The following is a 12,480-nucleotide window of genomic DNA, read 5'->3' as shown; positions in this document are numbered from 1 at the left end:
AATTCCACTGATGATTTTTCCACAGTAAGTGCAATGGAGTCACTTCAAGGTTTACTTCCTTCAAATGCCGCCGAATCCGCGTTATCATCTCTGATTAACAGTGTAGTGTTAGCTTTTATGACTGAGTATTTCAGCGTTTGCATAATAAGATCTAAACATGACAAATTAACACTTCACATCCCCACGCCATCGTTATCCATCCTGGTTGACGGCAATTTTGCAAGTAACTTTCAGCGAGGAGTTGATGCCGGATGTCAGGCGTTCATCGTTGAAAATGAATCAGTTTGGCCGTTTCTGGACTCATTCACTGCGGTTCATGATTTTTCCGACCAAAGATTTTCAGGAAAGAAGCTTATCGTGTTGCTGGATGGACTCGATGTGCAAACCACAGAACGTCTATGTCAACATTATGCCATGAGAGGTAAACCATTTAACATGTTTTTTTTTCATATTTCTGAATGTATGTTTTAGATTTGCCCGAGGTACTTTTTATCGTATTGCAAAGCAACAATTCCATTGAGTTCTACACCACCCGTGTTTTGAGCAACGGGCCATTCAATACAGAACTAGTGCCGATTTCTCCTCCAAACTATTTCCCGGACAAATTCGAAAGTTTAGATGGCATACCAGTACGATTTCATACAGTCATGTATCCTCCCTATTCCTATTATGAAAGAACGGTATGTTATAATCAAGTAAATACACAAATCAATCAACGAAGTATGTGATGTGCACTTTCAGACTGTTGAGAAGGCAAATGCCTGGTCCAGATTACCAGACGGTACAGATGTAGTCCCAATGTTCATAGATGGACAAGAATCTCTCATACTTGTAGAATTTTGTCGCAAACATAATTGTACGGTTGAAGTTCTCTATGGTAAGAAAGAGTCAAAAGTTTTAACAGCTTACAAGTTTACGTTTTGGTTTTGTAGATGATGACATGTGGGGAGAAGTGTTTGAAAATCAAACCGGCACAGGCTCGTTAGGTGCGGTAGCCATGCATAAAGCCGATATTGCTCTCGGTGCCATCTATTACTGGTATAATGCGCTGAGATTTGTAATGGTTTTCCCTTTCAATTATCGATTAATTCTGTTCTAGCCTGGACCCTTACAATTTTACTACATTTACAGTTTCTCTGAGTAGGTCTGGCCTCACCGTAGTCGTTCCGAAACCTGGCATTCTTGCTCCATGGAAAACTCCATTCTTGTCCTTTTCCGGATTACTTTGGGTGGCAGTAGCAGCGTCATTCGTCGTGGGTCTTTTCTTTATTTGGTTTCTCGGAAAGGCTCAGATAAAACTTGTAGGGAATCTCACAAGGAATGTGCAATCAGTCACTGATGCAGCTATTATGTTGATTGGACTTTTCATGGAGCAAGGAATAAACACTCGGCCACGTGAACTAGCCTCCGGTACAGTACTTTTTGTTTCGATGTTATTCGCTGGATTTATGATTGGAAACATTTACACCGCTGGCCTTGCAAGCATTATGACCATCCCTCAGTACGCGAAATCAATCAACACTGCTCAGGATCTCGCTGCTAGCGGACTTCCTTGGGGTGGTACGGCAATTGCTTGGATATTCGCAATATCAACTGCTAGTGAGGTATATTTCTAAAATTGAAATGGTTAAAAAAAATCACTTATATAAACACACACATTGCACACAGGCCTACCTTAAAACTATCGTCAGCAATTATCAAGTTGTTGAACCGGAAACCTTGACAAGATACGCAAAATTCGGAAACTTTGGATTCGTTGGTGAACGCACCGAATTTGGTCACTTTGTCCCGATCGATTATCTGGACGAGGAATCTTCCCAAATGCTAAGACTGCTCAAAAGTGATCTGTCCTGGGAAAACTGCGCGGCAGTTGTTTCGAAAACAAGCCCAATAAAGCCTCGTCTGAACGATCTCATAATGAACGTCCGCCAGTCTGGAGTTCAGTTCTACTGGGAATTGATGGTAAAATAGTTCTGAAATGCTTTAATGTTCAAATTAAAACAAGTTTGATTTGTAGGCTTCCAACAAATATCTAAATATGGCTCACGAGAAAAATATTTTGAATGGAAGACAAACCAACAACGAAAAAAAAGCTAAACAGCTGACTGTGTTCCACTTTCTGGGAGCTTTTCTGATACTTTTATCTGGATTTGTCATTGGCAGTGTTGTGTTCGTGGTTGAAATAGTAAATACATTTATTTTTTGAACGCGAATACTGACACATGAAGTGAAACACATGGAGTGAAAAATTGTCCAAATTTAGTCCCGAATAACTCCCCAAAGTTTGGCAACGATTGGTTTAGTCTTTACTTGGCGCAAAGCGATTCAATTTCTTATGGCAATTTGTATGTGAAAACATTTCTTTTTCGGATTTTGATATTAATAAAATTTATACATGATTAACCTTTTAAAAGTTGCCTTCCTTAGAAGTCCAGATTGAAAGGTTCAGCTTGTGGTACAATGAAAGTGTATAATTTAAATTTGCTCGATTTCAACGAAGATTTAGGACAACGTCATGGAAAAATAGGTAATTTTCTATACTGCCTTCTATATTAGATCGATTGCTGTGCTCAGTTACATTGATTGGATAGAGTACACACATCACATCTATTTTAAATAAGCGAGTTTTATATGGAAGGATCTACATGTTATTGCAATTATGATGTACATTGATACTCATCAAGTCAATTTAGGCCGCGGTGAGTAGCTTCGCTTTTAGACTTATCAAAATGACTCAATAGAAAGAACCCGTTATAGAAGAATCTACCCTACAGAATCTGAGCACGTGCTGACTCGTACAAAACACGTGCTAATATTTTTGCAGTGATTGGCAATCAATTTTGGCATTGATCAGCTAATATAAAATAGAAATAAAACCTACTCGTTACAGTCATTCGTCGCGTATAATGGAACTATTTCAACAGCAGCTCGGCACAAGTGTCTCAGACTCAGCACTGACAACGCTTATTCAGAACATCGTTTTGGCATTCATGGCGGAATATTTTTGCGTTTGCGTAATAAAATCGAAAAACCAAAGCCTGAATCTAAACATTCCTACGCCAGTCGCGATTATAACGGTTGATATCGACTTCAAGGAGAATTTTCAGCGAGGAATCGATGCGGGATGTCAAGCATTCATCGTTCAAAATCAATCGATTTGGACGTTTTTGGATGCATTCATTCCCATTCACGATATTTCCGACCAACGATTTACTGGGAAAAAGCTTATTGCTGTACTGGATAGCCTAGATGCTGAAACCACCAATCGTCTATGCCAGCATCCCGCTATGAATGGTAATGAAAGAGCTAACTTAAATTGAATACTTTTAAAATTTTAACAACGTGTTTAGACTTAACGGATGTACTTATCATTACATCACAAAACGTCAGCAACATTGAGTTGTATACTACACGCATATTTAGCAATGGATACAAAGATTTGCCTGAAATAGGAATAGTTCCAGTTTCTGCTCCCAACTACTTTCCAGATAAATCCAGAAACTTAGAACAAAGAGCTGTTCGGTTCAGTCCTGTTCTATATCCTCCGTTTTCGTTTTACGGGAATTCAGTGAGTTATCGAAAGCAGGGCATTCATTTATAATAGTACAAGATTGTTCCCTCACAGACCAAGGAAAAAGCGAATGCCTGGTATACTTCCAGTGATGCTTCTGAAGTCACACCAATGGTCGTCGACGGTCAAGAGTCTCTGTTTCTTGTTGAATTTTGTCACAAATACAACTGTTCGATTAAAGTTGTGTACGGTATGATCTTAAGTATATTTTAAAAGTATTTCAAATAATAAGTTGAGCCATGATTAAAGATAACGACTCGTGGGGAGAAGTGTTTGAAGATCAAACTGGCACTGGATCGTTAGGAGCCGTTGCAATGCATAAAGCCGATATCGCAGTGGGCGCCATCTACTATTGGTTTGCTTGGACAATCCTTTTTAACTAAATTTATTTTTTAAATAACTGCCTTCTTTCAGGTTAGGCCCATACAAATTTAGCACATTTACAGTTCCTCTCAGCAGATCCGGTCTCACTGTAGTCGTGCCGAAGCCAATCATTCTTGCTCCATGGAAAACACCCTTTTTGTCATTTCCACTTCTACTCTGGATAGCGGTAGCAGTTTCATTCGTCGTGGGAGTATTCTTTACTTGGTTTGTCGAAAAAGCACGCATCAAAATCTTGGGAAACTCTTCTCAAAATCCTGTGTCAGTAAGCGATGCTGCCCTCTTATTGATTGGTTTATTCATAGAACAAGGTGTAGACACGCGACGGCGGGATCTGGCATCGAGTACCGTGTTGTTTGTTTCGATGTTATTCGCTGGATTTATGATTGGTAACATGTACAATGCTGGTCTAGCGGCGGTCATGACCATCCCGCAGTACGGGATATCGATCGATACAACATACGATCTTGCTACCAGTGGGCTACCCTGGGGTGGGACGGCAATTGCCTGGATATTTGCGATATGGAAAGCTACTGAGGTACATTACAAAACAATCACATGATTGACATTGAAAATAATCACTCCAATATCGTTTCAAGGAGTACCTCAAAGTGATAGTCAACAATTACCAAGTAGTCGAGCAGGAAACCCTTGTGAAGAACGCCAAATCAGGAAACTTTGGATTCGTCGGAGAACGGACAGAGTTCGGCCACTTTGTACCGGTAGATTATCTGGACGAAGAATCTTCCCAAATGCTCAGATTACTCAAGGACGATCTATCGTGGGAAACCTGTGTCGCACTCGTTTCAAAAACGTGCCCATTCAAGCCTCGCTTGGACGAGCTGATTATGAACATTCGCCAATCGGGCGTTCAATTTTATTGGGAGTTAATGGTAAATATATGTCGTTTAACAAGTTAAAAATAGTTATAATAATCAGTGCTACAATTTGTGACAGGCTTCGAGCAAATATCTCAACATGACTCACGAGAAAAACATTTTAAATGGAAGGCAAACAAACACTGAAGAAGAGGCAACGCGCCTGACGGTGCTGCATTTTGTCGGAGCATTTTTGATTCTAGGGACAGGATTTGTTGGTGGAAGCATTGTGTTTGTACTTGAAACAATTTACATAAAAGTGAGAGCATAAAAATCAACATTCTCAAAATTATTCATTCTTTTAAGTGTAACGTCATGATTCGAAAGCCGGACACTTAGTAGCCAATTATTTTTGTATTAGCTGGCAAAAAAACATGCAATAAGTTGTAAATGTATAAATATCATTAGGAAATAGTATAAACACTCAATTTTAAGAGAAATCATGCAAAATATGTCTTTTCTAACAATTTTTCATTAGAATTTTAAAATTTAATGACTTTATATGCTTCGAATCCAGAACACTAATAGAAGCAGATTCGAATTCCGGACACTCGTTTTTTCTTACAAATCGCACAAATTTGGATTGAAATTTTAGTGAATGGCATTCTTTAGGTCTCAAATAAGCTGTTAACATCAAAACAATCGATACCTTGTATAGAATTTTACTAGAATTTAAGGTAATCAGAACCATAACTTTCTGCTTTGCCTTCCCGGTGCTTCGCAGGCCTCTGAAATATTTCAGTGAAATGTTTCTCATTTTTGGTAAACTGATATTTTTAATTAATTTAATTGTTTTGGCATTGACTACAGCATCCAAACCAATTTGAAATGGAAGTTGATGTTTGAATTCAACAAATAATACAGTTTTGACACTTATTTTGCAACATTATATCAAAATAATTGAGATGAGCTGTCCGGGTTTCGAAGCGTTCGGGAATTCAAATCATGACGTTATTTATAATAATTATACTAACAGAAAAAAATCATATACTTTGAAAAAAGTAGAATAAAAAAATGAAATCCAACTACAAATAATCTTTTTGCAAATCTGTCGTGAAACTTCTTACTTTTCCTGCCATTCTCAAACGGTGAAACCAAAAAAAGTTCTACTTTTCGCACTGAAATGGGTGCTGAAAAGTTGTACATTTGGCACTTTAAATTTAGCACTGACACCAAGTGCAGAGCTTGCTATTGCTGCCCAGTGCTAGTGCTTTTATTTAGCACTCCCATTCAGCACTCATACGATTTTTTTAATCGAATAAAAGTTCCGAAACAATTTGGTCTATAGCCACCGCGAACTGTTGTAACTGCAAAAGACTTTTTCGAGATACTTCCATAGACAAAGACTTGGAAGGCCGTAAAATCTTCAAAGTTTCAAAATTAAAATTCTGCAACCTTTCTATTAAAAACAAGGCAACGTCCTGTTAAGTCGAGAACATCATGACCCGCTTTTTGGGTACATTCACAGTGACCACTTTCACAATTTTTGCAGTTCACCATTTTTATTCCAGGGCATTCATCTGCGATGATTAAGAAAAATGTAACGTTTGAACTAAAGGAAAAAAAAGTATACCTTGGAGGGTTCAGAACCGTGGATCTTTTGCTTACTTGCCACAAACACTAACACTTAACCAAATTTACAGATGAAAGTGATTGTTGTTTGTTTAATCGCATTCTAGATAACGGTAACAGTAGATTTCAAATCAATAAATGAAAAACCAACCTAGTTACCATTTTTGCTGGCGTGCGTGTGCTATGTTCGAAAGCGCAGTGCTATCTGTTAAAATAGCACGCAGCGCCAATACATGTCTGCTTTTGAGCACTAGTATCAATAAATAAATCAATATTTTTTTGTAATTGAACAATGAGTTGACATAAAATTCCATTCAAAAATAGTTTGCTTATAAAATCTTCTTTTTGCAACTTATTGCATAAACTACGTTTATGATTCACACACACAGAAAAAAGGAAATTGTTCAATTTGAGATTTCTTAAGTCAAAAGGTATGTGAAGCTGGGTCAGAGAAGTTTTACAATATTGAATTCACGAACCCTTCAAGATTTTCAATATATGTAATGCCAAAACAACCAAACATCGTTCAAGGTTCAAGTAATGGTGAGCCAGCAAAACGTCTCCAAGATAACTGTGTTTGTTAAGTTACAAACGAACTGTTAATAGAGCCATTACATGTGCAAACAAGTTATTGCAAACATTTCATAGCGGCTGCATGACATTGATCCACAATTTGTCTGGTTTAGTTTTTGTGATTATCTTCAGAACAATGGACGCTTTTAACATAGCAGAATCAAATGTTAACAATGCATCATTGGCTGCATTTATTAACATTATTGTTCTTAAATTCTTCGTAGAATTCCATTGTACTTGTATAGTTACAAATGATAATGAATATCTCCACCAACATGTGGATATCCCATCGGTGATAATCGCATTTGATCGAAATTTTGAAAATAACTTCAGAAACGGTATAGACATCGGATGTCAGGCGTTCATCGTGTATGGAAAATCCGTGACGCCATTTCTGGACTCATTCCTGCCTGTTCACGATTCAGCTGATCAGCGATTTTCCGGCAAGAAGCTTATTGCTGTGATCGATTCGGGCGATTTCGACACTTTTGAGTATTTATTCGCCCATGAGGCTACAAAAGGTAAGAACGATCAGAAACACATTAGATAACATGACTGAGAGAAATAGTTTAGACATTCCAGATATTTTGATAATCCTCCAGAGTCAACATCATCCCATGGAGCTGTACACAACGTACATTTTTAGCAACGGTTCGCGCGGATCCAAAATTGTAGAACCTCTCAAAATTTCATCTTCTGACTACTTTCCCGAAAAATCTAAAAATCTAAACGGCACTCCAATGCGCTACCGTGCAATAAAATACTTACCTTTTACATACTACTCGGAAACGGTATGTTATCGACATATAGATGGTGTATATGCTCTTATTATATTCGTTTTTTTTTCAGACTCCGGAGCAGGCAAACGCTCGTTATGATAAGGACTACTCTGAGGAGGACATTCCGGTCCAATTAGATGGCCACGAAAGTCTTATTCTAGTTGAGTTTTGTCAGCGACATAACTGCTCTATCGAGGCGTATCCAGGTAAGAACTATGCCCCAAATTCGACCAATATTAACTAATGAGCCTGCTTTAAGATGATTGGGGTAATGCTGAGGAAAATGGTACATCAACTGGGGCGATTGGGGCAGTAGCAAAACGTCATGCAGACTTTCTTGTAGGAGCACTTTACTATTGGTACCGCATTAAGTGTTATTTAATTTTAGAAAATGTGTTGAATTTATTTTATCTTTTTCTCAGGATCGAACCATACAATCTGTTAACCTACACGGCTCAACTAAGTCGTTCTGGTGTAACCGTCGTTGTACCCAGACCTCAAATACTTCCACCGTGGCGAACACCTTTCCTTTCGTTTTCAGAACATTTATGGATTGCTGTTATGGTGGCGTTTGCCGTTGGAGCTGTGTCAGTTTGGTTAGTGGAAAAAAATCGTCTCAAACTTGTCCCTGCTGGCAGCGAACAACCAAAGTCCTTCAGCGACTCGGTTCTAACCATCATTGGATTCTTCATGGAGCAGAACGCGTCCATGAGAAATGACCTGGCGGCTTGCGTTTTTTTGTACACCTCGCTACTGTTTGCCGGATTCATGGTAAGCAACCTGTACGGTGCCGGACTGTCCAGTGTGATGACGATTCCTCAATACGAAGGCTCTATCGATACACCGGAAGCGTTGGCTGACAGTGGAATGCTTTGGGGAGCAGACTCCTTGGTCTGGATAAACTCACTTATTGCAGGTACCGAAGTATGTGATGAACTATTTTTTTATTTTTTTTTATAGAGATACCTATTTTCAATTACTCTTCCTCCATCAGCCATACCAACAGACGTTGGTGAAAAATTACCGCGTGATGGACCTGGAGCAACTTGTGCAACGGGCGAAAACTCGAGAATTCGGCTTCGTTGGAGAACGCACTGAATTTGGCCACTTTGGTCCGACTGATTTCCTCGATAAGGAAACATCTCGCCAGAAGAAATTGCTTGCAAACGACATACTCTGGCAAAGTTGCACTGCTTTTGTTTCCAAAACTTGCCCGTTCAAACCCCGCTTGAATGATCTCATCATGAACATACGACAGTCGGGTATTCAATACTACTGGGAGCTAAGGGTTAGCTAAAATGCAAGGGGTAGGACAGTGAGTCATTTTGAGAAATCTTGAATAGAATTGAGTAACATTGAGCCACTCAGAATTTCTCAATCTTAATGTGAGTTCACAACCGACGTAACAAATTTTGACACTGACATTTGAAAGCGAGACAACTGACGTTGATAAATAATGCAAAACAAAATCAACTTGAAGCTGAAAAACCCCAACGAATCAGAAAGATAGGTTCAATTATTGAAAATTCCGTTAGATTCGGCGGATGCAAAGGCCGATTCATTGGGAAGGATGGTTCCGGAAGCAATCCTGAACAGTTTTGGGCGACGGCCAGTAGAATGGTAGAATAATTCAGACAGGTCGCTTAAACTACCCCCGGAAGGCAATTTGATTTATAGAAGATTTATAGAAAATGACGCCATCAACAATCGGAACGTGGTCAAACCCCGGTCCAGCAAACATCTCCGATCGACATGGACATACTTTGATCTTGCGAAACAAAGGTGTACAATACGACACGGTAGCCAGGATTACGGTTGCCGATGTGATCGTCGATTTGTGGACGTGGAATCGATGAGAAATTTCGTGCGCGGTACGAAGCATTTTATCCCGTTTCGACCAACCTGAAATCAACGATTTCTTGAACGGGATACGTTCGTAATGATTTGTTGCAGGTGATACGCGTAAAGTTTGGATTTATGGCGATGACTCCACCTCAGGAAGTGCTGAAAGCTCTGCTGGCCGGAATCCACCCAGCACAAACCGCTCCTTGAACGCGCCGAAGTCATCACCGGAAGTAATGATAGCATTAATTATGGCCAGACGAACGGGAAGGAAAAATAATATGAAAGAAAAACGAGGCCAAGTCAAAAAGTGCCTCGTGGCAATGACCGGAAAGGTCCTGATCGACATTAAGACCGCAAAAAGGAATTTTTCGCGACCAAGCGAATCGAATCCTCAACAGAAATAACTGGAAACGGGCTGACACGATGGACTGCCGGCCGGCCAAGCGGAAGGATAAATATCTAGACGCGAGAAATGATCTACTAGATTTTCTGGCCAGATTCGGTCGGACCCCCAGATGAACAGCTGGCATTCCGAGTGTACGGTGAGGTGGATCTAACTTCAAAGCCAAAAAGAAATGGTAGACAATACGGAACAATCCGGCCAAACGTAGTGAAAACAATGCAAATTTCTGCCCATTTCTAAAATTTACCAATTTTTCTCCCCTAAACAGAGGGGTCTTGAAAAACTGGACTGGCTGTCAGGTGGCCCGATCGGTGCTGGCCACGATCGGATCGAGGAGGGCGATGATGGTGCGGATTAGATTTTGTGGAACCGGTTTCCGAAAGGAAGGCCATTACGAACACCTTCCCGAGAACGACTACAAAAAGCTGAGCCAAGAGGACATTTGACGATGACTCAATCCAGCAATGACCGTTCTTCTGCAGCTTTACCCAAACATCAACCTCCACTAGCAAAATCATTCATCAATAAAGTTTTGTTCAGTTTCTTTTTTTTTCATCCCACTATTCCCCTCCGACTTAGGCCACTTACTGGGAGAATGTTTGATACTATAAGCAGCCCGTCTCAGGTTCTGGCCACCATGATAAGAACGCGAACGACATAAGAAAACAGATCCTTGACTCATCCAGGCGGCTGAGGACCCCTTTCAAAATGATTGCCACTTCGATATCCGGAAGCACGGCATCCGCCGCGGAACAACCGCCATATTCGAGTCGTAGTAAGGGGATCCCGAGGGTCTTCCTCGTCCGCCCATTCTGATGGGATTCCAAAAATGGTGCTAGGTCACTTTGGCACGACGAGGTCAGCAGCTTGACGGAACGGTCGTACGGTGACATTCAAAGAGCGTGAAGCTTGGCTAGGCCAGCAAACCAAAAACCACTTCGTTGTAAATGATCACGTGCGGCAACGGAGAAATCTTCCACCTTCCGCATCACAATCCGGAACATTTTTTTCGCAGCAAAAACCAAATCGAAAAAAAAATGCGGCAGCCTCTTGGGATGAAATAATTTTTTGCTATCACGCTGATCTGTCAAAACATCTATCCACAAATTCCGTAACCTGGCTTCCAATTACTCAGGAGAAAAATTGAGTAACATTGAGTAAGATTGAGTAACTTTGAGAAATTGAGTCACTCAGTTTCTCTCTGTCCTACCCCTTGCTAAAATGTCTACAAATCCGTTGTGGATTTTCTAACAATATTTTCCATTCAAGGCAGTGAACCGATACTTGGATGTACGCCTCCAACAAAACGTTTTGAGTGCACGAAAATCTGGTGCAGGCGATGAAATTGAAGCACTCACGGTGTCACATTTTTTGGGAGCTTTTTTAATCCTGTCGTCTGGATATTTTGTTGGATTAATTGTTTTCATTTTAGAGTTATGCGTCTGCAGGTTTACAGTGAATGGTCGTCGGCAAAACATAGTTTTTGCAAGATCTAATACACATTGATAGGAAAGGATTAAAACTTTTTGTTTAAGATTCATGGTTTAAGTACAGTCGACTCTCTGCACGGATAGAAATCCTGTCCGGGAAATCGACAACATTGTTCTCGATTCGTTCTGAAATTCGTTTCAGAATGTTGTCGACCAGTCGTCCGGTAACATTTGCATTGAAATCGACAACAATGTTCTCGATTCTGAAGCGTGACGATTGGGTACGCCTGGCTCAAAACAAAAAGCACGCAGCCACCCCGAACGGTTTAATCGGTTTTGAATTGACCGTTGGTTTTGGTTTTTGAATTGACCGTTGGATATTTCTTTTGGTTCAGTAAAACAGTTGATTCGTTTTTTTTATTTATTGAAGCAAAAAATACATCATTCATTAATAAACTTATCTTTGTGTGTGAGTGTGTGTGTGTGTGTGTGTGTGTGTGTGTGTGTGTGTGTGTGTGTGTGTGTGTGTGTGTTTGTTTGGAATATGGAAAAACAAGAAATTAGTTTTTTGACAATCAGGAAATATGGGAATCTGGGGATTAAAGAATGTGGAGTTTTGAGAATTTGGGATTTTCTGAATCTGGGAATCCTGAATCAAAATTAGGAATTTGTGATTTTAGGAACTTGATATTATGTTATTTTAGAAATTTGGGAATATCGGAATTAGAAAATTTAGGATTTGGAGATTTAGAAATTAAGGAATTTGGTAATTTGGGATTTTGGGAATTTGAGAATTTGTCATTTGGGAATTTGGGAATTTAGGAATTTGAGAATTTAAGAATTTGGGAATTTGGGATTTTGGGAATTTGGAAATTTGGGAATTTGGTAATTTGAAAATTTGGGAATTTGGGATTTTGGGAATTTGAGAATTTGGGCATTTGGGAATTTGGGAACTTAGGAATTTAGGAATTTAAGAATTTGAGAATTTGGGAATTTGTGAATTTAGGAATTTGGGATTTTGGGATTTTGGGAATTTGGGAATTTGGGA

General features: G+C 39.6%; 3 protein-coding genes across 3 annotated transcripts; all 3 read left to right on the top strand.

Moving 5' to 3' along the window:
• Positions 1–246: 246 nt before the first annotated feature.
• LOC119768933 lies at positions 247–1,296 on the top strand. The gene is made up of 6 exons (XM_038260752.1): positions 247–421; positions 472–680; positions 742–877; positions 933–1,038; positions 1,100–1,207; positions 1,287–1,296. Exons 1-6 carry the CDS (start codon positions 415–417, stop codon positions 1,294–1,296), a joined length of 576 nt encoding a protein of 191 aa, XP_038116680.1. The 5' UTR covers positions 247–414.
• Positions 1,297–1,430: 134 nt separating this feature from the next.
• LOC119768932 lies at positions 1,431–1,994 on the top strand. The gene is made up of 2 exons (XM_038260751.1): positions 1,431–1,604; positions 1,669–1,994. Exons 1-2 carry the CDS (start codon positions 1,431–1,433, stop codon positions 1,969–1,971), a joined length of 477 nt encoding a protein of 158 aa, XP_038116679.1. The 3' UTR covers positions 1,972–1,994.
• Positions 1,995–2,211: 217 nt separating this feature from the next.
• LOC6050679 lies at positions 2,212–5,120 on the top strand. Its single transcript, XM_038260750.1, has 7 exons — positions 2,212–3,294; positions 3,391–3,568; positions 3,626–3,761; positions 3,821–3,926; positions 3,986–4,490; positions 4,552–4,845; positions 4,910–5,120. The coding sequence occupies exons 1-7, from the start codon at positions 3,272–3,274 to the stop codon at positions 5,099–5,101; spliced, it is 1,434 nt and encodes a 477-aa protein (XP_038116678.1). The 5' UTR covers positions 2,212–3,271; the 3' UTR covers positions 5,102–5,120.
• The last annotated feature ends 7,360 nt before the right edge of the window (positions 5,121–12,480 follow it).

This window comes from Culex quinquefasciatus, chromosome 3, assembly GCF_015732765.1.
Source record: "Culex quinquefasciatus strain JHB chromosome 3, VPISU_Cqui_1.0_pri_paternal, whole genome shotgun sequence".
Taxonomy (NCBI): Eukaryota; Metazoa; Arthropoda; class Insecta; order Diptera; family Culicidae; genus Culex; species Culex quinquefasciatus.
Note: the sequence above shows the minus strand (reverse complement) of the source record. Positions and strands in the feature narration are given on the sequence as shown.